The sequence below is a fragment of the Osmerus eperlanus genome, chromosome 14, assembly GCF_963692335.1.
Source record: "Osmerus eperlanus chromosome 14, fOsmEpe2.1, whole genome shotgun sequence".
Taxonomy (NCBI): domain Eukaryota; kingdom Metazoa; phylum Chordata; class Actinopteri; order Osmeriformes; family Osmeridae; genus Osmerus; species Osmerus eperlanus.
This window is the reverse complement of record NC_085031.1, coordinates 8,105,067-8,129,632: the sequence shown is the minus strand read 5'-3', so window position 1 is coordinate 8,129,632 and position 24,566 is coordinate 8,105,067. Positions and strand designations below refer to the sequence as shown.

The 24,566-nt window shown below is 53.7% G+C and overlaps 1 protein-coding gene across 1 annotated transcript in view; it reads left to right on the top strand.

The window, feature by feature from the left end:
• The window catches only part of LOC134034307 (probable E3 ubiquitin-protein ligase HERC1), a 38,326-nt gene extending 14,095 nt beyond the window's left edge, over nucleotides 1-24,231 (top strand). The window contains exons 23-79 of the mRNA XM_062478773.1: nucleotides 777-1,074; nucleotides 1,286-1,364; nucleotides 1,462-1,510; nucleotides 1,789-2,015; nucleotides 2,124-2,321; nucleotides 2,456-2,576; nucleotides 2,697-2,937; nucleotides 3,061-3,227; nucleotides 3,336-3,497; nucleotides 3,580-3,671; nucleotides 3,790-3,888; nucleotides 3,977-4,144; nucleotides 4,244-4,483; nucleotides 4,609-4,692; nucleotides 4,816-5,041; nucleotides 5,153-5,420; nucleotides 5,750-6,546; nucleotides 6,756-6,969; nucleotides 7,670-7,839; nucleotides 8,647-8,730; nucleotides 9,221-9,407; nucleotides 9,913-10,049; nucleotides 10,364-10,572; nucleotides 10,741-11,009; nucleotides 11,190-11,242; nucleotides 11,328-11,525; nucleotides 11,703-11,868; nucleotides 12,352-12,601; nucleotides 12,762-12,987; nucleotides 13,076-13,347; nucleotides 13,467-13,594; nucleotides 13,787-13,911; nucleotides 14,065-14,283; nucleotides 14,437-14,564; nucleotides 14,774-14,973; nucleotides 15,106-15,217; nucleotides 15,379-15,510; nucleotides 15,671-15,772; nucleotides 15,907-16,080; nucleotides 16,745-17,029; nucleotides 17,227-17,292; nucleotides 17,662-17,787; nucleotides 17,916-18,054; nucleotides 18,162-18,343; nucleotides 18,510-18,665; nucleotides 18,848-18,970; nucleotides 19,075-19,177; nucleotides 19,374-19,543; nucleotides 19,668-19,800; nucleotides 19,923-20,086; nucleotides 20,213-20,382; nucleotides 20,620-20,785; nucleotides 20,895-20,971; nucleotides 21,069-21,321; nucleotides 21,527-21,679; nucleotides 21,943-22,248; nucleotides 22,407-24,231. Coding sequence (XP_062334757.1) covers nucleotides 777-1,074; nucleotides 1,286-1,364; nucleotides 1,462-1,510; nucleotides 1,789-2,015; nucleotides 2,124-2,321; nucleotides 2,456-2,576; nucleotides 2,697-2,937; nucleotides 3,061-3,227; nucleotides 3,336-3,497; nucleotides 3,580-3,671; nucleotides 3,790-3,888; nucleotides 3,977-4,144; nucleotides 4,244-4,483; nucleotides 4,609-4,692; nucleotides 4,816-5,041; nucleotides 5,153-5,420; nucleotides 5,750-6,546; nucleotides 6,756-6,969; nucleotides 7,670-7,839; nucleotides 8,647-8,730; nucleotides 9,221-9,407; nucleotides 9,913-10,049; nucleotides 10,364-10,572; nucleotides 10,741-11,009; nucleotides 11,190-11,242; nucleotides 11,328-11,525; nucleotides 11,703-11,868; nucleotides 12,352-12,601; nucleotides 12,762-12,987; nucleotides 13,076-13,347; nucleotides 13,467-13,594; nucleotides 13,787-13,911; nucleotides 14,065-14,283; nucleotides 14,437-14,564; nucleotides 14,774-14,973; nucleotides 15,106-15,217; nucleotides 15,379-15,510; nucleotides 15,671-15,772; nucleotides 15,907-16,080; nucleotides 16,745-17,029; nucleotides 17,227-17,292; nucleotides 17,662-17,787; nucleotides 17,916-18,054; nucleotides 18,162-18,343; nucleotides 18,510-18,665; nucleotides 18,848-18,970; nucleotides 19,075-19,177; nucleotides 19,374-19,543; nucleotides 19,668-19,800; nucleotides 19,923-20,086; nucleotides 20,213-20,382; nucleotides 20,620-20,785; nucleotides 20,895-20,971; nucleotides 21,069-21,321; nucleotides 21,527-21,679; nucleotides 21,943-22,248; nucleotides 22,407-22,592 — 10,229 coding nt within the window. The 3' untranslated portion in view covers nucleotides 22,593-24,231. The remainder of the gene's footprint in view (nucleotides 1-776; nucleotides 1,075-1,285; nucleotides 1,365-1,461; nucleotides 1,511-1,788; nucleotides 2,016-2,123; nucleotides 2,322-2,455; nucleotides 2,577-2,696; nucleotides 2,938-3,060; nucleotides 3,228-3,335; nucleotides 3,498-3,579; nucleotides 3,672-3,789; nucleotides 3,889-3,976; nucleotides 4,145-4,243; nucleotides 4,484-4,608; nucleotides 4,693-4,815; nucleotides 5,042-5,152; nucleotides 5,421-5,749; nucleotides 6,547-6,755; nucleotides 6,970-7,669; nucleotides 7,840-8,646; nucleotides 8,731-9,220; nucleotides 9,408-9,912; nucleotides 10,050-10,363; nucleotides 10,573-10,740; nucleotides 11,010-11,189; nucleotides 11,243-11,327; nucleotides 11,526-11,702; nucleotides 11,869-12,351; nucleotides 12,602-12,761; nucleotides 12,988-13,075; nucleotides 13,348-13,466; nucleotides 13,595-13,786; nucleotides 13,912-14,064; nucleotides 14,284-14,436; nucleotides 14,565-14,773; nucleotides 14,974-15,105; nucleotides 15,218-15,378; nucleotides 15,511-15,670; nucleotides 15,773-15,906; nucleotides 16,081-16,744; nucleotides 17,030-17,226; nucleotides 17,293-17,661; nucleotides 17,788-17,915; nucleotides 18,055-18,161; nucleotides 18,344-18,509; nucleotides 18,666-18,847; nucleotides 18,971-19,074; nucleotides 19,178-19,373; nucleotides 19,544-19,667; nucleotides 19,801-19,922; nucleotides 20,087-20,212; nucleotides 20,383-20,619; nucleotides 20,786-20,894; nucleotides 20,972-21,068; nucleotides 21,322-21,526; nucleotides 21,680-21,942; nucleotides 22,249-22,406) is intronic.
• The last annotated feature ends 335 nt before the right edge of the window (nucleotides 24,232-24,566 follow it).

Genomic DNA, 24,566 nt, shown 5'->3' with positions numbered 1-24,566 from the left:
TGTGGTACCTCTCCACCCCAGACTCACCATGTGGTACCTCTCCACCCCAGACTCACCATGTGGTACCTCTCCACCCCAGACTCACCGTGTGGTACCTCTCCACCCCAGACTCACCGTGTGGTACCTCTCCACCCCAGACTCACCGTGTGGTACCTCTCCACCCCAGACTCACCGTGTGGTACCTCTCCACCCCAGACTCACCGTGTGGTACCTCTCCACCCCAGACTCACCATGTGGTACCTCTCCACCCCAGACTCACCATGTGGTACCTCTCCACCCCAGACTCACCATGTGGTACCTCTCCACCCCAGACTCACCATGTGGTACCTCTCCACCCCAGACTCACCATGTGGTACCTCTCCACCCCAGACTCACCATGTGGTACCTCTCCACCCCAGACTCACCATGTGGTACCTCTCCACCCCAGACTCACCATGTGGTACCTCTCCACCCCAGACTCACCATGTGGTACCTCTCCACCCCAGACTCACCATGTGGTACCTCTCCACCCCAGACTCACCATGTGGTACCTCTCCACCCCAGACTCACCATGTGGTACCTCTCCACCCCAGACTCACCATGTGGTACCTCTCCACCCCAGACTCACCATGTGGTACCTCTCCACCCCAGACTCACCATGTGGTACCTCTCCACCCCAGACTCACCGTGTGGTACCTCTCCACCCCAGACTCACCGTGTGGTACCTCTCCACCCCAGACTCACCATGTGGTACCTCTCCACCCCTTGCCCCTTGCCTTCCCCTCTGCATCTCCCAGAGGTCCTGCAGTGTTTCCTGGCCACGCGGGAGGCCATGCAGCTGCAGCAGAACGAGACGGTCTACGAGTCGTCAGGGACCTCCACTCTCCCCAGCAGCGCCGAGAGCCCCGGCAGCCCAGAGAGGGAGCCTGTCAGCAGGGCGTGGGACAGGCGGGCGGGGGCCGAGGAGGGCCTGTCGTTCCCCACGTCCTGCCAGCTGGTGGTCTCCCGCTGCGTCTTCCTGCTCCTGGGAGTGCGCCCCGCGTGGCAGGAGCCTCAAGAGGCGGACAGTGGGACGGTCGAGAACGCAGGATCCAGGTTTGTGTGCGCAGGATTTATGTGAACGTTTTCGAAGAATGACAATACGTCCATGTGACTACTGTCCTCTAAAGTGCCACCATGATTATTATGAGCTCGTCAAACAAATCATGTCTAGCCACGATTATAGCTTGTGTGTGTGTGTGAGAGTAAAGGAGGTTTGTTGTGTTTAGTTTGTGTTTCTTATCCTCATCTCCACCATCTTCCTCAGGGAATCCTCGTCCTCCACTGAGGCTGTGCTCAGTTCAAAGTCCTCAGAACTCCGCTTCACCACGGAAAGTAGAAAACAGGTCAGCCGATGTAATCATCTGTGTACGTGAAATGGGAATATATTCCAAAAGGATTATTTTCATATCCATGTGACCCTGCTTTTCCTCTCTCATGTAGACAACAGACCAGTCCAGAAACTCTACGGCGTCTTCCAAGAATAAAATGGGTAAGTGTGAACATGGTTAACATCCCCCCCTTGCTTCTGACTGGGCAGCTTGAACGCCGTGATCCACCGGCGACATTCAGAGGGCAGCGTTTTCAACGGGACACGTCACGTGACTAAACGTGCTAGGCCCACCTGTACACCCACTATTCGCACAAACCAAGCACATACGCAAGCGAAAATTGAGCGAAAAAAAACAAGTTTGCCAATGGATTGCCTTCACAGCAGAAAGACCTCAACAACTTTCCCCCCAAACCTTCTCCACCACCCTGCACCCCCAGGTCTGCCTCTGTGCTCCCTGGGCATCATGAAGGACGCCTGGGAGCGCCTGCGCCAGTGCATCAGCCCCACCACCTCCACCACGTGTCAGGGGGCCTCGGGCGGCTCGCCGGTCCTTAGCCAGGTCTTCCACTTCCTGTGCGATGGCCTGCTGGAAAGGGAGGAGGGCTGCCAGGCCAACCCCAGTGCCATCACCCTCGCCATGGCTCAGCAGCAACAGAGGGCTGAGGTACACTGACAGGCACACACACACACACACCACTACTCATGGCTTCCGGATGTTTCTTCTAGTTGGCCTCACCCTGCTTTGGTCTTCTTCTGGCCCTGTTGTCCTCAGATGCGTCTGGAGGCCATGTGCCAGATCTCCTCCTTCCTGGCGGAGATGGAGGAGAAGAGCAGCGGCTCGACGGCGCCCCCTGGCTTCCCTGGCCTGCTGCAGTCGGTGCAGCTGCAGTTCCTCTCTGGCTGCTTCGGCCTGGCCTCGCCCATCACCCGCTGTCTGCTCGGAGCCAATGACAAGATGCAGCACTACACTGTAAGCCCCCCCCTGGTCATGCCGACGACCATTAGATGGACGATCTGGTCCGTTCATTGGTCGAGCAAAATGTGTTGTGAATGTGATGTCACAATGCGGTGCAAGTCAGTGATGGATGTTGCCTGCGTCCGCAGTCCGGCACCCGCTCAGCCTCCATGGCGGCCCAGAGGGAGCTGCAGGCGGCGGCGCACACCCTCTACCAGCAGGTGGTGCGCGTCCTCAGACAGAAGGTCCTCCTGGACAAGCAACAGACAGGTTTGTCTGCTAACATGTAGCCACACAGGTACCCTCAGTCACTTCCTGTGCCGTTGGGATCGGAGCCATTAGGATGTAGAGCCATGGCTCTCTATCACCTCTCTCCGCCTCTCTCCCCAGGGTCCTCCCAGCACCTGCTGCTGGCGACGGTGTTTGTTTTGAACCTGAACTACCAGCCCGTGGACCTGGTGGTGGTCATCAACTGCGGCATCCTGGAGATCCTGTCCGCTCTGACCAACAACACGTGCGTGCTGATGAACCAGCGCTGGCTGGCCGCCTCTGTTTCGGGCCACCTGCTGCTGAGCGGCGCGGTGAAGCTGGCGTGCGCTCGCCTGCTCCAGATACTGGCTATGGCCGCCAGGTGAGCCTGACTGGAAGGGAGTCCCGATTCCGGTGACAACTCGAGTCGTTCCGCTGGATACGTGGAGTCAAAGTGAAATCTCTTTTCCGTGTGCCCCTGCGTGCGTTGTGTGTGTGCGCTCAGCTCCTGTGAAGAGGCGCTGCCTGTGGACGTGTCCCAGTCTCTGATGGACGTGATGTGCGACCATCTGCAGAGTCTCCTGCACTCTGTCCAGCTGCAGCAGGACTCAGAGACGGGCGCGGGCCAGGAGGCAGAGGTGGACAGCGGGGCCAGAAGGCCCCGGGCTAAAGGTAAAAGGAACATGTTGACATTGTTACCAAGGTTCAAGAAGTGAATGTGTGGAGATGTTGTGTTCTGCGTGTGGTTTGGTGACAAGGGACTTGTTGTCCATCGTGCAGGGACTGAGGTGGCAAGGAGCAGTCGCATCATTGAGTCTCAGCTCGCTGACTTCCTGGTGTTTCTGCGGCGTATCTTGTCGCTGCGCGTGACCAAGAGGATCTCCGCCTTCGTCAAGTGGATCGATCCACTAATGAGTATTATCTCCCACAAGTGCACTTTGGGTGAGACCTCATGCTCAGCTGAACTGCTTGGTTCGAATGATTCGAAGAAGTATTCCTTAACCAAGGTTGATGTTTCCGTTAGGTTCGCCACAGAATCTCCGAACCAAACTACTTGCATTCCACATATTGGAAGGCCTGTTACCTGGGTGTTCTGACTCGGCACAGATTCAGCAGGTAAAAACTAAAACAACACTAGTGTATAGCACCTGTACATGGATGTAGACTCTCACTAACTTATGTTTCTCCCTCCCTCCCTCTCTCTCTCTCTCTCTTTTTTTTTTTTTTGTTGAAGATTGTTGATCAACTGTTTGGGCTGCTATCTGCCTATATGTGGGAGGAGTCGTTAGCCACAAAGAAGAATCAAGAAAAGACATCTGAGAGCCATATCAAGGTATCAGGCTGGTCACTATAACAATATCACCATTATTGGGGGGGGCGGAGATGTTAAAGGTTGGTGTCACAGTATTGTTGCGTTCCAGGAGGCCGTCAGCGACGATGAATGTATCCCTATTGGAGATTTCTCCTTGGACCCCTACAAGCTGATATGCTGTTCCCTGGAGAGTGGGAACATCCTCTCCCACGGCTCGGGAGGGAAAGGTTACGGCCTGGCCACCACCGCCATCACTTCAGGCTGCTTCCTCTGGAAGGTAGAACACAAATCATTCCAGTAATTCAATTTACTGTTTAAAAAACCTGCCGAGTCATGACTGGGCCTCCTGACCATGTGGTCCCCCCTCTTCCCCCAGTTCTACATCACCAAGGAGAACAAGGGCAACGAGGGCACTTGCATCGGTGTGTCGCGCTGGCCTATCCGAGACTACAACCACCGCACCACCACAGACATGTGGCTGTACCGGGCGTACAGCGGCAGCCTGTACCACGGTGGGGAGCTGGGCCGGGCCCTGCCCTCCTTCACCCAGGGAGACACCATCACCTGTATCCTGGACATGGAGGCCAGGACCATCTCCTTTGCCAAGAACAACAAGGTCTGGAGCACACAGACGAGGCTAGACCAGACGAGGGCTATGGGTTATGGGATGTGCTGGGGGGGACAGGCTATGTCATGTTTCTTCTTGTACTGCTGCCCGCTAATGCGTGGTGTCTCTGATAGGAGCCCAAGCTGGCCTTTGAGGGTGTGGATGCGACAGAGCTGTACCCCTGTGTCCTGTTCTACAGCAGTAACCCTGGAGAGAAAGTAGGCACTGGAGGCTGAGATTATCAGCTTCAGTCGGTTCTCAAAAGATAGATATATATATATATATATCGGTATTGACATTTACGCCAATGAAAATAACCAAATGATTTTTGTGTCCCCCAGGTGGCCCTGCGAGACCTGCAGATGCGAGGCATGCCCAGCGACCTGCTCCCTGGGGAGCCCCTGTGCAGCCCCAGGGCCACCGTGCTCCTGGAGGCCACCGTCCAGCTGCTCCGCAGGCTGCACCCCTGCGCCCCCTGGACGCCCCACCTCAACCAGCACATGCAGGCCCGTCTGGAGCTCATTGGCCCACTGATGAGGGACGCCCGCCTGGCCAGCGCCACGCAAGGTCTGCCAAACACCCATGTGTTAAACCCCGCCCCCCCAGTCTACAGTATATTGCCAGAATGAACCGAAGCGAGGATGAAGGCTAACTGTGTCGTTTGTTCTCACGGCGCAGAGGACAGGGAGAGGGAGCAGGCCCTTGGGGAAGATGGAGGGTCAGAGGTGGTGGTGGGTCCCTCCAGCCTGTCTGAGGAGCAGCTGGGCGCCCTGTGCGTGGAGGTGTGGCCGGCGCTGGCCGTGATCGGAGGGGTGGACAGCGGGCTCCGGGCGGGGGGGGTGTGCCTGCACAAACCCAGCGGCCGTCGAGCCACCCTGCTGGGGGTGCTGAAGGAGGGAAGCCCCCTGGCTAAGCTCCAGTGGGAGGACGCTGATCTCTCTGTCAGGTATTGCACACACACGCACACGCACACGATGGTTGTGCGAAACCTCCATTTAGATCTTCACGTTGTTTCGGTTTAATTCCAATTTGCTTGTCTCTTGTCCTGTTGATTTCTGTCTTGATCATTTTTTTCCTTTTTGCCTCGAGCATCCTTCTGATCTTTCATTTCCCTGCTTTCTTCCCCCCCCCCCCCCCCCCCCCATATTCCTTTTTTTCCTCCTTTCTCACTTCGTCCGCCCCTCTCCACCCTCTCATCCACCTTCCACCCGTCTCTCCGTGTTGCATGTGCCGCCCCGTCACTAACCCAAGCTTCCTCAATTCTTGGTCACCCAGCGACACGCCGCTCTCTTCCCTGGAGCCCTGTGGCGCGCCCCAGTGTGACGTCACCAGACTCATGGAGCTCAAGCCCTCCGTCCTGCTGGACCTGATCCTCCTGACCGGCCTGCTGGAGGAGCGGGATGGGAGCCAGGGTCGCCCCCCTCCTCCTCCTCCTCCTCGCCCCCCCGGGGGGAGGAGCTACTCCGAGGATGAGAGCGTCCCCCGCGGCGAGCTGGAACGGCGCCTGGACGAGGACATGGCCCGCGTGATGTCCGCCGACGGAGGAGGAGGAGGAGGGGGGGGGGCGGCCGAGGAGGGGTGCGAGCAGAGGGCGGAGAGGGACAAGACGGACCCTTCCTCTCCCCCTCCCCCTCCCTCCCCCAAAGCCACCAGTGAACCGGGTGATGAGCAGGAGATCCTCGCCTGCGCCCCCCCGCCTCCCCAGGCCGTCCAGCTGGCCAAGCCGGACGTCTTCTCCCTGGAGCTGAGAGCTGTCCGGGTGTCCTACCTCCTCCTGGGGGCCCTGAAGTCCCTGGCCGCCATCCTCAGCTGCGGCAGGTTCACCGACCAGCTCCTGGTGGCTCAGCACGACCCGGCGTCCGCCGGGCCCAGAAGCCCCGACAAGGCCAAGGAGGACGGCGCCGAGCTGAAGTCCGTCCTGCAGTTTGTGGTGCGCAGCATGGTGAAGTGGGCCGTCCGGCCTTGCCCTATCAGGCAGAGCGTGTCGCTGGCAGATCTGGAGAGAGCTCAGATCATGATCTACAAGGGAGCGCTGAACAGGTCACAAGACAAAGGAAGCAAAGACCGGAAAGGTAATATATGTGTCTGCAAGGTGTTGGAATGTGCGGGGTTGGTTGATGTATCTCGCTGGTTTGGAGGTTACATACTGTACTACAGACAACACCATGACGTGCCTTTTGGAATTGAACTAGCATCCTGGGAGGAATGTTTGATGTCTTTGGTGATGGATTTCTCGTTTTGGCCCTGATGTGGATGTGCATGTGTGCTTGTGTTCCTCCAGAGTCGGGCCCCCGCTCCTCCTCCCAGCCCGTGTCCAAGTCCTCCAGCTCCGTGTCCCTCTACAGCACGGGCTCCGAGGGCACGGCCGTCTTCGGCCAGTCCAACGGCGCCTCGGCCTCCTCCTCCACCAACGACCTGGCCGCCTCCCTGCTCACGGCGCTGCAGGCCGACAGCCTGGACAACTTTAACCCCTTCCTTCCCATCAACCTCCTGCAGTGAGTACTCCTCGGGGGTCAGAGATTGGCATCTTTGGGAACGTGGAAGGGGGAAGGGAATTTTTTTTTTTTGTCTTTTTTTTTTAACGCCGTTCAGTGACGCCAAACCCATCCGCGCTCAGAGGGTAGCTTAGTGGTCACTGACTGGCCTGGGTTGTTGTTGCTGCAGATCTGGGGCCGCCAACAGTGGCAGCATCAGCTCGACAGAGACCCAGGGGATGGGTGAGTGTGTTTGTGTGCGTGTGCGCGTGCGCGTGCGAGAGGAACCGTGCACTCTAACCCCCCCGAGGCTGTGGTTGCGCGGCTCTGCCTGTCTGATGTCAGCTGACCTGGCTAACCTACTACCAGCTCCACCCCCGTCCCAAAGTTGAGCACATAGACAGCTCGTGGTAACACTACAGCGCCACACCCAGGAGAGCTCCGATTGAGAACAATTGGAGCGTGGCGCTGGAAACCTTGCAAGGGCTACTCACCGACGAACGGTGCAAATATTCCGTTAACAAGCGAGGGGAAAAAAAGGCTTTCTTGGAAGATGTGTCTTCCTCACATCCCTCAGGGTTCCACAACCTTGCTTTTTTTCCTGCCCACACTGGATCCAGACCTTCTGTATTTCAGCTCTCTTTATGCATGAGTGTTGTGCCTTACTACCAAGCTCTACCACCCTGTTGTGTTGTGTCGGCTCCCCCCCTCCCCCCCATAGGCGGATGGTGCTAGCACGGTTCCCCACGCTGGCCGGCCTGGTCCATAGCCCCCCTATGCTGCACCCAGGCTTCAGCCTGGCCAGCTCGGCCTCCTGTGAGGCCTTCACAGAGCAGCAGACCAGCTTCCTGGAGCCGGGCCACAGTAGCACGCAGGCCAGGAGCGGCGTGGGTAAGATCAACCAGTGATGTCTTTTACAGCTCAGCGCCACAGGCCTACGGTGCTGGGTCAGTACATCTAGCGGTGACCTCATTCAGGAGGCATATTACAACTACAGCTTTTGATTCATTGAAATAAATAGGCTACACTGTATATTATACATACAGCATACTGTATAAACACACACAGTATATTATCCAATTTGTCAAATCTTATTTTTCTGAACAGTGTAGTTATTACAGATAGCACTATATGTCAGGCATATGTTTATTTACTATAATATCGCTCTGGGTACCATCTGTCTGTTCTGCATGGTCTGAGATGTTCAGCTGTCTAAGACCGAGCTTCATTTTCGTTTGCCAGACACCTTCCTAAAGAAGCATGTGGTACAGTAATGCTTGTTCTGTGGAATGGCGGAATGGGTTTGTTACATTAACGTGATGGCCTGTGCACTCAAACACTTGAAAGGCAACATGGACCACCACTCCACTTTGGTGTTTGAAGACAGGATGTTTTTAACGTTCCTAATGGAACATTTGGTTTGGTTAGGCTGTAAAAAAAGATAGTGCCCCACCGGGTGGATTATCCTTGCCCTTAGGCCACTTAACTATCCTGGCCACTTAACTCAAGAAACCAAGCACTGAACATCTTTTCACGTTTCCATTGACCAAATGAGCAGCACACTGTGAAAGCCTGGCTGAAATATCATATGACACTCATGCCTGCAACTTCAGCATCTTATAAGACATTGACTTTTTGTCTTTCTTTCTATTGTTTTTCTATACTTTGCTTCTTCTTTTTTTCTTCCCCAATCTCTAGAACGACCTCAAATGTTTGTCCCAGTGCGCTTGCTAGAAATGGGCTTCTCAATGAGGCACATCTACAGGGCCATGGAGGCAGCAGGTATTGCTGTGTGTGATGTCTTCTGTCTGCTGTGTGTATGGGCTATCGAGGGCTGATTATTTCAATGCGTTTCCGTTTTATGTATCCCCCCTGGTCATCCCCGTGTTCCATTAGTGTCTCAATGGCACGGTCAGTCAATTAATGAGGTTTTTTTCGGAAGACAATCTGGCTACAGAAGAATTGTGTTACCTCCCTCTCAGGAGGAATGTTTTGTTGAGCGGACATTTAGGTAACTGGATCATATCACTATTCAGATTTTCAAAGCGTTTTTAAAACGTGCAAGCACAACAAAAAAAAAGGAAACCCTTTGACCTAATCTACTAGCCATGTTAGATCAAATCCTCACTCTCTGACTTCCCAGCTTGATGAGACAGCATCATTATAAACTCAGTTTATCCACAAATCTCCAAACCCTTAACCCATGGACCAATGTAACTCATCCTTCCATTTGAACAGTCTGACTTCCTGAACCAAACGTCTGTGATTGCAGGGGTCTCGGGCGAGGTGGACTCCCGCACCATCGAGGTGTTGGCCAGTTGGATGCTGGAGCACCCCCTGGTGGAGGAGCAGCTGACAGATGAAGGCCCACCCCCGGGAGCCCCCACTGACACCCCCTCCCCCGATGGACCAGAGACTGTGCAGTGTCCTGAGGGGCCCAGCAGTGAACCCAGCGAGAGGTCAGGAGGAGGCTTAAAGTCACCAAGAACATGGGCTTTGACAGGAAGTTCATTACAGGCTTTTGCAGAAGTCGTTATAATAATAATAATAACAATAATAATAATAATGGAAGCTTGTTATGTGGAAGCTTTGTCCAAGTGTAGTGTATTGTAGTGTGTATAACTTTATTCACTTATACACACTACAATACACCACGCCAAATAAGTTATGGACGTAGCAAATCTTTCCGCCGTGTAACGAATGGTCACAAACCCTTCATGCACCCCTTGGCACATCAATTCACATTGGAAAGAATCCACCACTGGCAAAAGAATTATGCATCAAACATGTTTATTCCAGCACTCAGCAATTATAATTCTATGAGCACTGTAGCTATGTTGTTCTACTGTATTTTAAGCAGGCATCACAAAACATCTTGTATGTGCATTAGGAGTTGTGTGTAAGGACTTATGATGCCCTCAAGCGGCCTTGCGGGTGAGCATGACCGTGGTGTTCCTTCTGCAGTCTGCTGGCAGGCCTAGACTTGGTGGAGCGAGAGAACTTCCTGGATGTCCACCTGACTAGGAACAGGCCTCCCCCAGCCCGGCGCCAGCGCCACCCCACGTCAGGCCTGGGACAGAGGACCTCTTTCAGGAGAGCAGGTCTGCAGCGCTGCTGAGCTGGTCTCCAGTCTGGTTCACTGAACCATTCACTTCCAATCCTAGTCTCCTCTTTGTGCTTTCAATGGAACCTCTTTATTGAAGATGCCTTTTAGAGCGCTTATGGAATATTATATATATACAGTACCAGTCAAAAGTTTGGACACATTTTCCCATATATATATATATATATATATATATATATATATTATAATATAATATGGAATCTTATTATAACAACCCAAAGGATAATACTTTTTTCTTGTATTTATGTAACCTACTGAATTATATATTTCCCTCTCTATCTGTTCCACTAGACTCTCCATCGCCCAACCCCATCCCTCCCTTGTACAGGCAGGACCCAGGAGGTTCAAACTGGCCGGAACAGGCGGAGACGCACCCCTACGCGGCAGAGGAGGAGTCGGAGCTCGGCTACATGGATGACCCGTACCACGAGGAGCCCTACGAGGAGCTGCTGACCCCGGAGTTCATCAGCTCAGAGAGGGACACCCTCTGGATGGTGGAGGTAGCTACAGTCAGCAGGTCAAACCCGCATCTCTCCCCCCCCCCCCCCCCCCCCCCCCGATATGTCTCCCATAAAGCTTAGTAACAGCAACGTCAGGTGTTCATCCAACCAGCCAGCCCAATCATGCTGTGTGTCAACGCCTAATCCATCCTCCTTTCCCCTTCCAAGGGTGGGGAGGAGCACCACGAGCACCATGAGATGGTGGAGTGTGAGCTGTGCAGCACCCTCACCCTGCAGTTCAACACCCACATGAAGCGCAACCACCCGGGCTGCGGGCAGAGCGCCGGGCGGCGGGGCTACCGCAGCACGGGGGCCTACGTGGACGGCTGGTTCGGGGGCGAATGCGGCTCCGGCAGCCCGTACTACCTGCTGTGCAGCACCTGCAGGGACAAGTATCTCGCCGCCAACCTGGGAGAGCTGGGCTCCAAGCACGACAGGTAATCACACCAAGATCCAAGGACTAGACTACAGAGTTCTAACTTCAGTGGCAATTTCATAATTTTGAGAAATTCTAGATTTCTTTGTACACAGTTTTAAGTCTAGATCAGAAGACCTGTGCTGTAGTATGTATACACCAGATGGATGAATGGATGTTTTTTTTTTTGGCCTTTCTTCAGGATGAAAGGCCACGCCTCGGATCTGATTGGTCGTTTGGACAGTACCTCAGACGGTAAGTGTCCGCTGGGTCAAGCCCTGGTAACGAGCTACCCCAGTGCACGTTTGACTGTGTCTGTGTGTGTTTGTTCTCTCCATAGACGACTGGGAGCTGGGTCAGCAGGGTGACTGCGACGCTGAGCGCCTCACAGGCCTGGAGGACTTCGGCCTGCTCCTCAGCCCCCTGGGCCTGAGTGAGAAGAGGATGGTCCCTGATCCCATCTCCTTCTCCGAGGCCGACCCCCTGGGAGCCATGGTCAACACCACCAGCAACACTGAGAGGGCCCTGGTCCACAAAGGTACCGTTAGTAGATTTACCTAGCTATGAGAGGGTGGCCCGATTCGATAGATGACGTTAAAAGAAAACACGGTTTTACAGGCTATTTTGATATTTGATTTCGGACAACAAATGCTACCGTATCATTCCAAGAATAGCAGAAAAACAGGACAGTTTGGTCGTTTTCTGGTGCATCCAGGGGCGGCCAGTGCTGAGCAGAAGGGCCCCCTCAGTCTGGGGGAACAGGCCTCCTTGCTACGAGACCCCCAGGACAGACTGCAGGCTTTGAGGCGGGTCACGTCCACAGCCCAGATCCTGCTGGCCTACAGCATGGTGATGAGGGCTCTCTCCCAGACCTCCTCCAGGTAACTGCATACCTACGAACCACCTACATACCTACAGTTTTTAATTTTATTTCTATTTTACCAGCAGAGTCCCATTGAGATTAAAAATCTATTTTTCAAGGGAGACCTGGCCAAGACAGGCAGCAACATAAAAACACATAGTTTCAGACAGAAGAACACAGAATGAGACCAACAAAAATAAAATAAAAATAATTAAAAACTATGAGTATGAAAACATTACTGGTACTGTACCTTCAATATCTTCCTACTCACCTACTGATGACTACATACTTGACCTACTCAACTGGTACCTGCAATATCTACCTACCAACTACTAACCTACTTACACTTCTTATCCAGCAATGTTCTTTTTCGATTCATATCTTTGTTTCTTTGGGCTTCGACGATTCTCATTGGCTCAAGAGCTGAAAACCGTCCAACCGAATATATATACTGGATGTATAACGCTCTCTGTTTTCCTCTTTCATTTCCTGTCTGACCTAGTGCCTCAGAGAGTAGCCAGTCGAGCGGCCTGGAGGCCCTGGGCCTGGCCGACATCCGTGTCCTGGTGCGCCTCATGTGCTTGGCGGCGGCCGGCCGGGTCCACACGGGGGCGGAGCAGCAGGGGGCGGGCAGGGGGGCCAGCAGCGAGGGCAGCAGCTCAGCCTTCCTCAGCTTCCTCAGCTCAGCCATCGGCAGCCTGGTCTCCCACAGCGCCTGTGCCTACAGGGAGCTGGTGGACATCTGCACACAGGTCAGTACTCTGGCCACGTCTGCCTAGAGACATCGGGAATTAACCCATAAACCTGCTAATGTACATTTACACAAAATAGTTTAACTAGCATCCTGTCATTTCCCAGAATTCTAAAGTAGCTTCATCCAGACTCGTATCTACACTGACCTTTCCTGTGTAGGACCTTATTGCAGCGGCCACAGGGATGAACCTGGGGGCCATTAGTGACCCTCAGCAGAGGGCTCGTCTCAAGGGGGGGTCCCAACAGCAGCAGCGAGACTACAGGGATCTGACCTTGGCCATGACCCCCCCCAACTTCCTGGTCACCCAGAGCCTCGTGTGTCTGCTCACAGAGAAGGGCGTCCGCTACCGCTACAGCGGGGAGAGGATGGAACAGGAGATCAAAGGTGTGTTCAGGGTCTCTCAGCACAGGTCGGATGGTTTTAAACCCCATTTTAACCCCTCCCCCTCCCCTGTTGTTTCTCACTGGTCCAGACGCGGGAAGTCCAGGACCTTCCGTGAGCGCAGCTTCTCCTCCCCCCCCGGCCGGGGCGAGGGTGGGGCCCCTGGAGCTGGCCAACGCCCTGGCAGCCTGCGCCCTGTCCGCCAGGCTGACCAGCAAGCATCGTCAGTGGGCGGCCCAGCAGCTGGTCCAGGCCCTGGCCGCGTCCGAGAGGGACAACCCCCCACGTCCCCAGACCTACAGCGACATGGCCGGCGACCTGCGCAAATGTCCACTCAAAAAGTTGGAGGGACACCATGGCAGGGTAAAAGAACAATAAAAAAAAAACATCTTCGCTAATACAATGACACGTCAGAACCCATGTTAAGGGGAGTCATCAAGCCTGTGTGATCTCCTGTATGTGCTCGCTCGTGGTGTTGTTAGGTCACCAGCTGCATGTGGAGCAAGGAGCAGGGCGTGCTGGCCACGGGCGCTCAGGACGGGGCCGTGCGGCTGTGGGACGTCAGCCAGCACAGCACAGACCTGCTGCGCACGCTCTCCTGCAGCAGCAGGTCTGACCACATTCAGCACGCAAACACCCAAACACCAACACATGCTAGCTAGCATGACTAACGGGTCCAGCCTCAACAGTGGGGCAGTAGCTGACCCTCATGACACTCACTAGCTGTTGCCTGTTGTACGTCCATCTAATGCTTGTCCTGTGTTGCCCCCCCCCCCCCACACACACACACACACACACACAGCGAGGACAGACAGAGGTCAGAGAGAGCGGGCGGGGCCCACCTGGTTTCGCCCGTGTACTGGAGCGCGGGGGGAACCCTTCTCGCCGCCTTCCACAACAAACTCATCAACATCTGGGCCATTAGCGGTTAGTCTGCTTCGCCCCGTGTGTGTCTGGACACCTCACAAGACCTTTCAAACAAGACAATCCTGAGGGCTTCGCGTCGTAACAAGTAGTGCACGTTTTCAGTACGTGGTGTGTATGTTCGATGCTGATTCTGGTTGTCTCATTGCGGTCCAGGAACTGAGGGTCACGTGGAGAACCAGGCGTCCTGGGTGACGGCCCTGGGCTGGGTGCAGACCTCCAGCCCCTTCCCTGGACAGGCGGGCGTCTGCCCCGACAGCCCAGCAGAGAGCCTGCTGGTGGGCCGGCTGGACGGCTCCCTCTGCTGGCTGCAGGTGTCACCGCAGGACCTCCACACCGACAGCACCGAGCTGACCCTTTGTCACAGGAAAGAAGGTGAGATAGCCTTGTCAAACTGGCTCTGTCCGAACGCTCTCGTACACCCCTCGCACAGGAACGCAACCACCGTATTTGTCCCATAGGATCTTAAATGAGAATTGCATGAATAATTGACCTAGTGGAGGTTTCTCTTTCTGTTCCTTCCCCTAGCCCCTCAATGTGTGGCTTGGCACAGTGTGGACAAGCCCTTTGCAGTGGGCTATCCCGACGGCAAGATCCTATTGGCCTCCGCTGGATCCTACGAAACTGATCAGCCCCTACTGCTCTCGGCCTTCCCCGTGAGTCAGCAACTTTCCCCCCTGATACACATCCACGCTTACAGACTGCACACAACAGACTGGTGTGCTTGAGTGGGTTTGTTATGTGTGTGCGCGCGTGTGCGTGTTCAGTGCGTGAGTGTGTGTTGTCATAATTATAACATCATTACCTCCCTCCCCCCTCCTTCCTTCCTTCCTTCCTTCCTTCCTTCCCCCCCTCCCCTCCCCAGGAGTGTGTCAGCTCCCTGAGGTGGGACCCTACAGGCCACCTGCTGCTGTCCACCGGCCGCTCGGAGGTGGTGAAGATCTGGGGGCGCACGGGGGGCTCCTGGACCACCCTGCACTCCCTCTTCCACACGGGCACGGTCAACGTGGTGGAGTGGAGCCTGCTAGCGGGCAGAGGGCCCGAGCCCCGGCTCATGATGGCAGCGTGAGTGGACGACGTTCAACTGTACCATGCTGAGTTCATCGTCACAATTTTACCCACCTCTGTCTCTCCCCCCCCCCCCCCCCCCCCATCAGCTTTCAGTCGCTATTTACATAGTTCTGATTGTCTTCCTAGGGGTTGCCAGAATGGGCTCCTGTATGTCTGGACATTGCCTCAAGGGGGCACTAGCGTATCAGTTCCCAACTTCCTCAGCGGTTCGTCCAGCCAGGAGAAGAGTGTCGTCAAGGTCAGTCTGTCTGGACCCGTGTCTCCGACACAGAACCCTGTGGTATCACTGACTCACTAAATTAACGAGTTTGATTAATTAGTTATATGTATTGCACCGTGTGATTGTGATCTAGGCTGACATTGACCCGGTGTGTTTCTGTCTGGGATTTCTTTCCTCAGCGGGGCAGTACAAAGTGTGTGTTCAGACTGAGCGGGCACATCACAGCAGTGAAGACCCTCTCGTTCTGCCCCAGCGGGCTCGCCCTGGTATCTGGAGGGATCGGAGGGTTACTCAACATCTGGTCTCTACAGGTGAGACAGCTTTCATTAACTTCATCTTCATCAGCCTCATTATGTTCCCATCTGTCATTCTACTTTGCTAAGAAGCAGATTTAGTATAGTTATAGTGTTAGTGTTCTACAGTATGTTCTAATCCATCCCCGTTTTAACCACCCCCACTCCCTTTCAAAAGGATGGTTCAGTCCTTCAGACTGTGGTGACAGGCCTGGGCTCAGTGGTCAGTACCACCTGGATACCAAATGTAGGGGTGGCTGCCTGCTCCGGGAGGTCAAAGGTAAAGTCAATTTTTACAAATATTAAACCAAAATAATAAAAATTATGCCTTAAAACTCTGTGTTTAGAAACACCAGGGATAATGACATTTCCCTCGAAAATGGGTGTAGATGACATGTTCCTCCTCTCTTCTAGGATGTTCTGTTGATCCTTTGCAACACTGACTGGATGTCCCAGAATCACGTGCTGGCTTCCTGTCGCACTGTGCTGAGGACCCAGGGCATCCTGGGGCTGAGCCGGGCCCCATGCATGGCCGTGTTCCTGGAGAGGCTCCCCGTCCTGCTGCATGAACAGTACAGCTACGAGAGGGTTAGTACTACCTGCCTCACTCACTGCACCATAGTAACTGGAGTTTTACTCACCTTGCAAGACAGCTGGATTCAAGAGATCACAACAACGGAGAATCCATGCACGTTTAATTAGTATTTTTTTTCCTCGTTTCCAAGTACGACTCCCCAGATGGTTATGTAACAAACGGTTGTGTGTAACAAACCATCTGGCGAGTCGAGTTGTTCCCTGTTGTTTTTGTCCTGATTTATTTTCTTCTGTAACTTTGTGACGTGTTTTTATAGACCGTCTAATCGACCTTGGTATCTGTGAAATGGCTGGAGGTCTGGATGCAAGCAGGCCATATCTCTGTGCCCTCTGTCTGTGCCGCTCTCTGTCTCTCTCTCTCTCTCTCTCTCTCTCTCTCTCTCTCTCTCTCTCTCTCTCTCTCTCTCTCTCTCTCTCTCTCTCTCTCTCTCTCTGTCTCTCCCTCTCTCTCTGTCTTTCTCTGGCTATGGTTCGCTCTCCCTTTGTCCCCCATCTCTCTTTCTCTAGACAAGGTTAATGGGTCCCAGGGGAAATGACTCACATTGGCTGAGTAGTTTGCCACCTCGCTGGGTCTTAAGGACTGATCAGTGATCTGTGTCTGTCTGTCTGTGTGTGTATTGTACGTGCACACGTGTGTGTGTGTCATTCCATTGGGCAGAGCCATGTGATGGCCGGCGACCAGCTGGTCCACAGCCCCTTCCTCCAGAGCCTGGCCTCTCTGACAGTAGGGCTGTCTCTGGAGCAGCACTTGTGTCGCAGCCCCCGCCCCCCCCACCACGCCGGCCTGGACACGCACGCCTGTCCCCAGGAGTGGACGTGGCTCTCCACCTTCGCTACCACCGTGAAAACGGCGGAGGCCATCGCAAGGGGGGTCGCATTCCCACAGTCCTTCACTGTTCCCGAGTTCCAAGAAGCGGGGGCCACTGAGATCTCCAAACCCTTGGTAATTGCATCTGTGACGTGTGTGTGTGTGTGTGTGTGTGTGTGTGTGTGTGTGCGCGCGCGTGTGTGTGTGTGTGTGTGTGTGTGTGTGTGTGTGTGCCTCAGCAGGGAGGTCTGACTCACAAGGGGCGCAACCAGCATCTAGAGACACATTTACATAACAATTTCCTGTTGACAAGCTTCTCTTTTTGTCACTAGGACAACAGCAAGTGGAGTTTCATGATGGACGAACAGCTAATGTCTTGGGCCACCACCAGACCTGAGGTAAGGCGTCACGTAAATCATGTTCATCTTACATATACAAATAGGATGAGCTTAATTATGCTTGCTTTTATTTCGCTTTTATTTTTCCGCGTCACAACATTCTGTCTGTACATAAGTCCAATTAAGTGTCCCGGTTCCCAACTCTTGGAACTGACAACGCCCTGCCCAAGGTCAGCTCGTAGCAGAGATTCGTCACCGATAGTTCACGTTGCTATTGTTCAGCGTTTCAAAGGAGTCTGCATTCCAATTCCACACCTCACGCTCCCAATGATGGAGGGTTTCCACAAACATTTCCTGCCTGCAATTGTTCCTCCTGTGGGGCCGCCACGGGTTAGCTTCTGCGTCTGCTCCTTGATGTGTCCCCGACAGGACTGGCAGCACGGCGGGAAGAGCGAGGTGTACCTCTGGGGGAACGGACGCCACGGGCAGCTGGCCGACGCGGGGACCAACCTCATGGTGCCAACCCTCGCCCCCTCTCTGTCCCAGACACAACAGGTGCCACAGAGACCCAATGACAATGCTCTTGTGAAAGTCATGTGACCCGATCCATGTGTGTCAGTGGGAGACCCGTTCCCTTGCCCAGTGAGTGACCCGCGGTGTGTGTGTGTGTGCTGCTGTGGCAGGTTGTGTGTGGGCAGAACTGCACCTTCCTGGTGCAGGCTAACGGGACGGTGCTGGCCGTAGGGGAGGGCAGCTACGGCAGACTGGGCCAGGGCAACTCTGACGACCTGTACGCCCCCACCATCATCTCCGCCCTGCAAGGTGATAACATCCGGCCCTGTTTATGTTATTTTGTTTCACTCCTGTGACTATGCTGTCTAAACAGTGGTCGTTCTCTCGTCTAAACCACGGTCCCCCCCGCCCCGCAGGCTACGTGGTGACCCAGCTGGTGACGTCGTGCGGTTCGGACGGCCACTCCCTGGCCCTCACAGAGACAGGGGAGGTGTTCAGCTGGGGGGATGGCGATTACGGCAAGCTGGGCCACGGGAACAGCGAGAGACAGCGTCGGCCCAAACACATGGAGGCTCTGCAGGGGGAGGAGGTGGTGCAGGTAAGGACAGGACACGTTCAAAAGCTTTGTGGTCTATTTTAGGATGCGTGGTCGTGTGTGTGTGTGTGACCAATTTACATTTCAAAATAAAAGCGTGTGGAAATTCAAGGTTGATTTAGTGTGTACCACAGCGTAACTGATGGGGTGTTTTCACCCCTCCCCCCAGCTGGCCTGTGGGTTCAAGCACTCTGCCGTGGTCACGGCCGATGGCAAGCTGTTCACCTTCGGCAGCGGAGACTCCGGCCGCCTGGGTCAAAGGTCAACTTCCAACAAGATGCTTCCTGAGAGGGTGGCAGCGCTGGAGGGCTACCACGTAGGACAGGTAAGACTCCGGCGGGACACCGTCACTGCTTTGTCTTGGTGGGGGGGGGGGAATCTGTCTTCGGGGATCCATAAGCTTGATAAGGACAATCAAAAAAAATGACAGGAGTGTAGCCACAGTAGTGCTCGTTCAGATCCACTGCTTGTGTGAGTGACTATAAAGAGGTTCTCCCCCCCCCCCAGGTGTCATGTGGTATCAACCACACTCTTGTGCTGTCCTCTGACGGCATGACTGTCTGGGCGTTCGGGGATGGTGATTATGGCAAACTGGGCACTGGGCTCTGCACTGTCAAGTGTTACCCTCAGGTACAGCCTCCTACTCACACTGTCATCACCACGGCATTCAGAACCTTCAGAACATTCTGAACCTTCCCACTCACAACATGAGACTGTGTTGTGGTTTTCTCTAGAAAGTGGAGCCTCTGTGTAACAAGGGAATAAGGAAAGTTGGTTGTGGAACCCAGTTCTCGGTGGTCCTGGCCAATGACGGACACGTGTACACCTTTGGGCAAGGTAGCCATGGCATGAATGTCACCCAGTCACACACACAGGTCACATGTCACACAGGCTGGAGAGGGTTTGCCACGCCAACACATTCACCAACACATTATTAGCACACCGACATTATCAAAAATTGAACCATTTTGTATATATAGAAGGACCCTAAACATGTCAGAGTCTTACATATTCATGTGTCTCTCCGCCTCAGAGCGTTTGATAGGCCTGCCAGACTCCATGCTAAAGAACCACAACCGGCCCCAGCTGGTTCCAGCGCTGGAAGGGGTGTTTGTGGAGGACATTGCAGTGGGCTGTGAGCACGTCCTGGCCCTCTCCTCCACTGGTGATGTTTACGCCTGGGGCTGCAACTGTGAGGGTCAGGTACGAACCAAGCTGACCGGGACACACTGAAACACAGCCAGAGAGTTTGCTGTTTTATTCTAGTTTTGTGTGTGTATGTGTGTGTGTGTGTGTGTGTACCTGTGTGTGCATCCGTGTGTTTCAGTTGGGTCTGGGCCACTCCAACCCAGTGAAGGAGCCCACCCTGGCCACAGCTCTTCAGGGGAAGAACATTCGACAGATCTCCGCTGGCCGCTGCCACAGCTCAGCGTGGACCACGCCCTCCGCCAAGGCCTCAGGTACACGCAGGAGCGTGGACACAGGCACACACAGACACGCACACATGCCCTCCCCTTGTCTGCGTTTGCCTGGCCTCCATGCGTGCTTAACGGTGTGCGTGTGTGGAAACCCTGTTCCCCAGGCGCCTCTCTCCAGCTGGGCCTGCCCCAGAGCATCCCGCCTCAGTACAACGCTCTGAAGGACTGCAGCCCCAAGGTCCTCAACACGCGCCTCCGGGTCCTCTTCCACTTCTCCGACCTCATGTACAAGTCCTGGAGACTGCTCAACCTGGATCCACGCAACCAGGTGACCGCACGCTCCAGAGACGCGCGCGCTCGAGTCAGTGCCGGTTGTCACCGTGCGCAGGTGCCTTCCTGCGCGTTGTCGGGATCTCACCCTCTGTCTCCCCCCCCCCCCCCCCCCTCCCTCCAGCTGTCGTCATCGCGCTACAGCTCGGGGACGGCAGCTATCGTCCAGGGCCAGCTGAGGGGGCTCCTGTCCCCCAAGGTCAACACCCTGCCCCTGGTCCGCTCCATCGGCAGGACCATGACGCAGGGCAAGACCTACGGACCCCAGATCACCGTCAAGAGGATCTCCACCAGGTACATGGACCACACCCAAACTCCCGTGTCCTGTAAACCCCGGGATACACACACACCCCTGGGTCCTACACACCTGGGTCCCGCAACTTGGATCCACAAAGCCGGATCCTACTGTACAACCCCCTGGGGCTCGCTCCCTTGGGTCCTACGTCCCTGATTTCCCACTGCTTATTCCGGTGACGTCTCCCTGATCCCCTCTCTGTAATCCCACTCCATCTGTGCCTGCCCTCCCACCAGGGGCCGCTCCAGCAAGCCCATCTTTGTGCAGATCGCCAGGCAGGTGGTGAGCCTCAATCCCCTGGAGCTGCGCCTGCCGTCCCGGGCCTGGAAGGTGAAGCTGGTGGGGGAGGGGGCCGACGACGCGGGCGGGGTGTTTGACGACACCATCACCGAGATGTGCCAGGTACGTGGAAGGGCCCCGGCCGACAGGGCCGAGGCTGCCCATCGGTCATCGGCCGGCGTAGCAATCTGGAATGTGTCGGGCATAATCATGTCACTGTTTCTGTGCCCAGGAGTTGGAGTCGTGCGTGGTCGGCTTGCTCATCCACACCCCCAACACCTCCACTGATGTAGGCAGCAACACTGACAGGTACTGTAGCCTCTCAAGTCCACTACGGAAACCCATATCCGCCCTGCCTGTAATTTGGAGTTTTGTGATTGGCTGAAATTTGCCTCCTCTGCGATAGGTTCCTGCTGAACCCTGGGGCAGTGTCTGAAGAGTACATGGTCCAGTTCCGCTTCCTGGGGATCCTGATGGCGGTGGCCATCCGCACCAAGAAGCCCCTGGACCTGCACCTGGCCCCATGGGTGTGGAAACAGCTGTGCTCCATCCCCCTGGGCGGGGCGGACCTGGAGGAGGTGGACCTGCTCACCTACCGCTCCCTGCTAGGCATCCTGCACCTGGACAACACGGGCATCACGGAGGACAACTTCCCTGTGGTGAGAGAAAGGCAGAGAAAGGCTAGGGTCGCTAGGACGAGAGCAGCTTGCGCGTAGAATCCCAGGAAAGGAAGGTTTCCGTTTTTTTTTTATCTTTGTTTCTGTTCCCCGTCTCCTTTGCCATCTTCTCCCCTCTTCCGTAACTCCTCTCCATTGCCTCTCTGTCGCTCTCTCTCTCTTTCCCTTCCTCCTTCCCGACCTGCAGATGATTCCCCTGGACTCGTTCGTGGCCCACAGCGCCGATGGGACGCTGGTGCCGGTGGTCCCTGGAGGCCAGCACATCTCCTTGAACTTCTCCAACAGGACAGAGTACGTGGAGAGGGCTCTGGAGTACAGGCTGCACGAGATGGACAGACAGGTAGCAGGCTCGCAATGTCCCTGGCGTTGTTGTCCTCCTTCATGTTTTGTTGTTGTTTTTGCTGTTGCTTGTGTTTTTGTTGTCGTGGCCCTCGTGGTTGTCATGCACACGACTGCCTGACATCATCTTTTTACCTGTTTGCACCTCCACCCGCCCCACCTCATTTTTTCACCTCCGCCATTTGCCCCACCCCTATCTCTGCGGGCCCAGATGTACCGGCTGTTTACCTGAGCAAACCAAGATGTTGTTGCCATGTCCTGCAGGTGGCAGCAGTGAGAGAAGGCATGTCCACCATCATCCCTGTGCCCCTCCTCTCCCTACTCACGGCTCGGCAGCTGGAGCAGCTGGTCTGCGGCTTGCCGGAGGTCTCCGTGGAGATGCTGAAGAAGGTGGTGCGCTACCGTGACATCACCGATGGCCACCAGCTGATTGGTTGGCTGTGGCAGAGCCTTGAGGAGTTCACCAATGAGGAGAGGGTCCTCTTCCTGCGCTTCGTATCGGGCAGGTCCAGGCTGCCGTCCAACCCTGCCGACATCACTCAGAAGTTCCAGATAATCAAGGTGGACAGGGTAAGACCTTGTTTACCAACGCTCGCATGGTTTCATAAGCCACGGACGCCAGAGGACCATTCACAACCCCACAAAATGATCTTTGGTACCACAAGAAAACGTGACGGATCATCTCGAACCTGAGCTTTAATATATTGTCTCTTTTTCCCCCCTCCCAGCCCATCAATGGTCTCCCCACCGCCCAGACGTGCTTCTTCCAGCTGCGCCTACCTCCCTACACCAGCCAGGCCATACTAGCCGAGCGCCTACGCTACTCCATCCACAACTGTCCCTCTATAGACATGGATAACTACATGCTGTCTAGGAACACAGACCCTGCGGAGGGCTCCGATACAGAGTATTGACTCCTCTAGTTGACACACAGGAACAGGTCAACATGGCTCCCATTACTTGAAAGCACAAGCTTGCAGGTTGTCTTTTTTGTTGTTGTTGACTCCTCTCTTGTTTTCCTTATTGTTGTTATTATTATTATTATTAATAATAATGTTTTGGTGCAATATTCCTCTCACTGAGCACTCTGTCAGTGAGGTGACAATAACCTTGAGTGCGTTCTGATTGGACCTCCCTCCCAACTGTGCTCTGGTTCGCAACATACCTTTTTGTTGTTGTTACTAAGCGTTTTAATAAAGGATTCAAGCCGTTTCTGCATGGTACAGAGTTCCATAGACTTTGTTCAAGGTCTTTTTTTTGTTTTATCAAGACGGTGCATACTCTACTGAAACATTTATTCAAGGAAAACTGCACTAAAACATCGCCTTAAATGGCAAGAATTGCTATCCCTGCTGGAGGAAATGTGATTCTATCAGTGCTACTATTGTGTATAGAAAAGCTGTGAATAATGACTGTCCTTTATTGCCATGGCTGGCATGATCTGACAGAATGTCAGGTTCTAGACTACAGTACTGTGGTACTGTGTCCTTGGCAGACGTAGAAAACAAAGTATACACCCATTTGTCTGGTTTATACTGACCTTGTCAGGTTGCAGGCTTTAGAACTCAATGTCAGAGTGACATGCCAGCGGTATTGAAGTGTCAATCAAGCAATCATGTGACTGACACCAATGTCGGCGAGAGTGAGGCAGTGTTGACACACTGATAATGGGTCGAATCCCAATGGAATTTCTTTTGACTGTTAGCGGTGTGTCGGATTTACTTAAGTTTTCAATTGAAACAGTGGATTTGCTAAAGCGGTGCAAACTCACTGGGCTGCACTGAGAGTCAAATCAGGTGCACCTTGACGGATGTGACAAACGAGTCAGTGCTGTTGCTGACATTAGGTGTGGAAGCCAACGAGCCTCAATCCATGAGAAGGGACACACATACATTACAAACACAATGTATTCTGACCTGTACTATGAATGTATGTCCAGCAATGCCATGCACATATGCACTCAACAGATTATCTTTTGCCAAAACTGTACTGTACTGTATAATTCTTTGTAGCTACGTGATCAATGGGTTTTGGCATTTTTGGCAGTTGTGAAAAGTGTAATGAAACAACAAATGCTTTCCCCCTACAAGGATGGGGGAATATGAGATGTATTTGAACACAAAAGTCAAGCTATAGGCTGCCTATAGATTGGAATTTTCAGGCTTAGTATACCATTTATTTATTTTTAATTATTTTTAAAGCTTGGTTTCAAACATGCGTGGAGAGGAGAGACTCAACCACCTACTTCTGTATTGAGGCTTCAGTGACTGTGCTGTGTGGTTTATTATATAGTGTACAATTGAGTTTTTATATTTAAGCATTATCGGGTGTTTTCCCATGAAGGTTTTGGAAATGTTTTCTTTCTCTTTTTTTCTGTATTTTTTTTTTTTAACTCAATGATTCGATACTCCTGACAGAGAACCTGGATCTTTACATAACAGTGGAATGGATTGTTTTGGTTGTTGTGATGTAAAGTGTGACGCACTTTAGAACATGTGTACACTTGCTTGTGCAGAAAAAAAATATATATTAAAGTGGAATTCTGACTTCAAACTGAAATTTGCTCCCCTTGGTCTCTCCCAACATTGGTGTAACATGCGGTTTCATTGTTGTTTTGAATCTGAATGCAATTGGGTATTATTTTGGTCATCACAGCATCAAAAGGACACAACCAGTCATTCGTATTCTTAGCTGCACAATCAGTGCAGCTAAGAATACTCAAGTTCAATTCAGGGTTACCTGTTTGATTGAATGTTTTTCTAAGGAGAATGATCGGCAAATATCTTGTTTTGTTGGGCCGTATTAAACTTTCTTTTTAAAATATTTAAGTAAGGAATTCGATGCAGCTTTCCTTACTTTCTGTACGAAGAAAGTGTTTGGTCACTGCC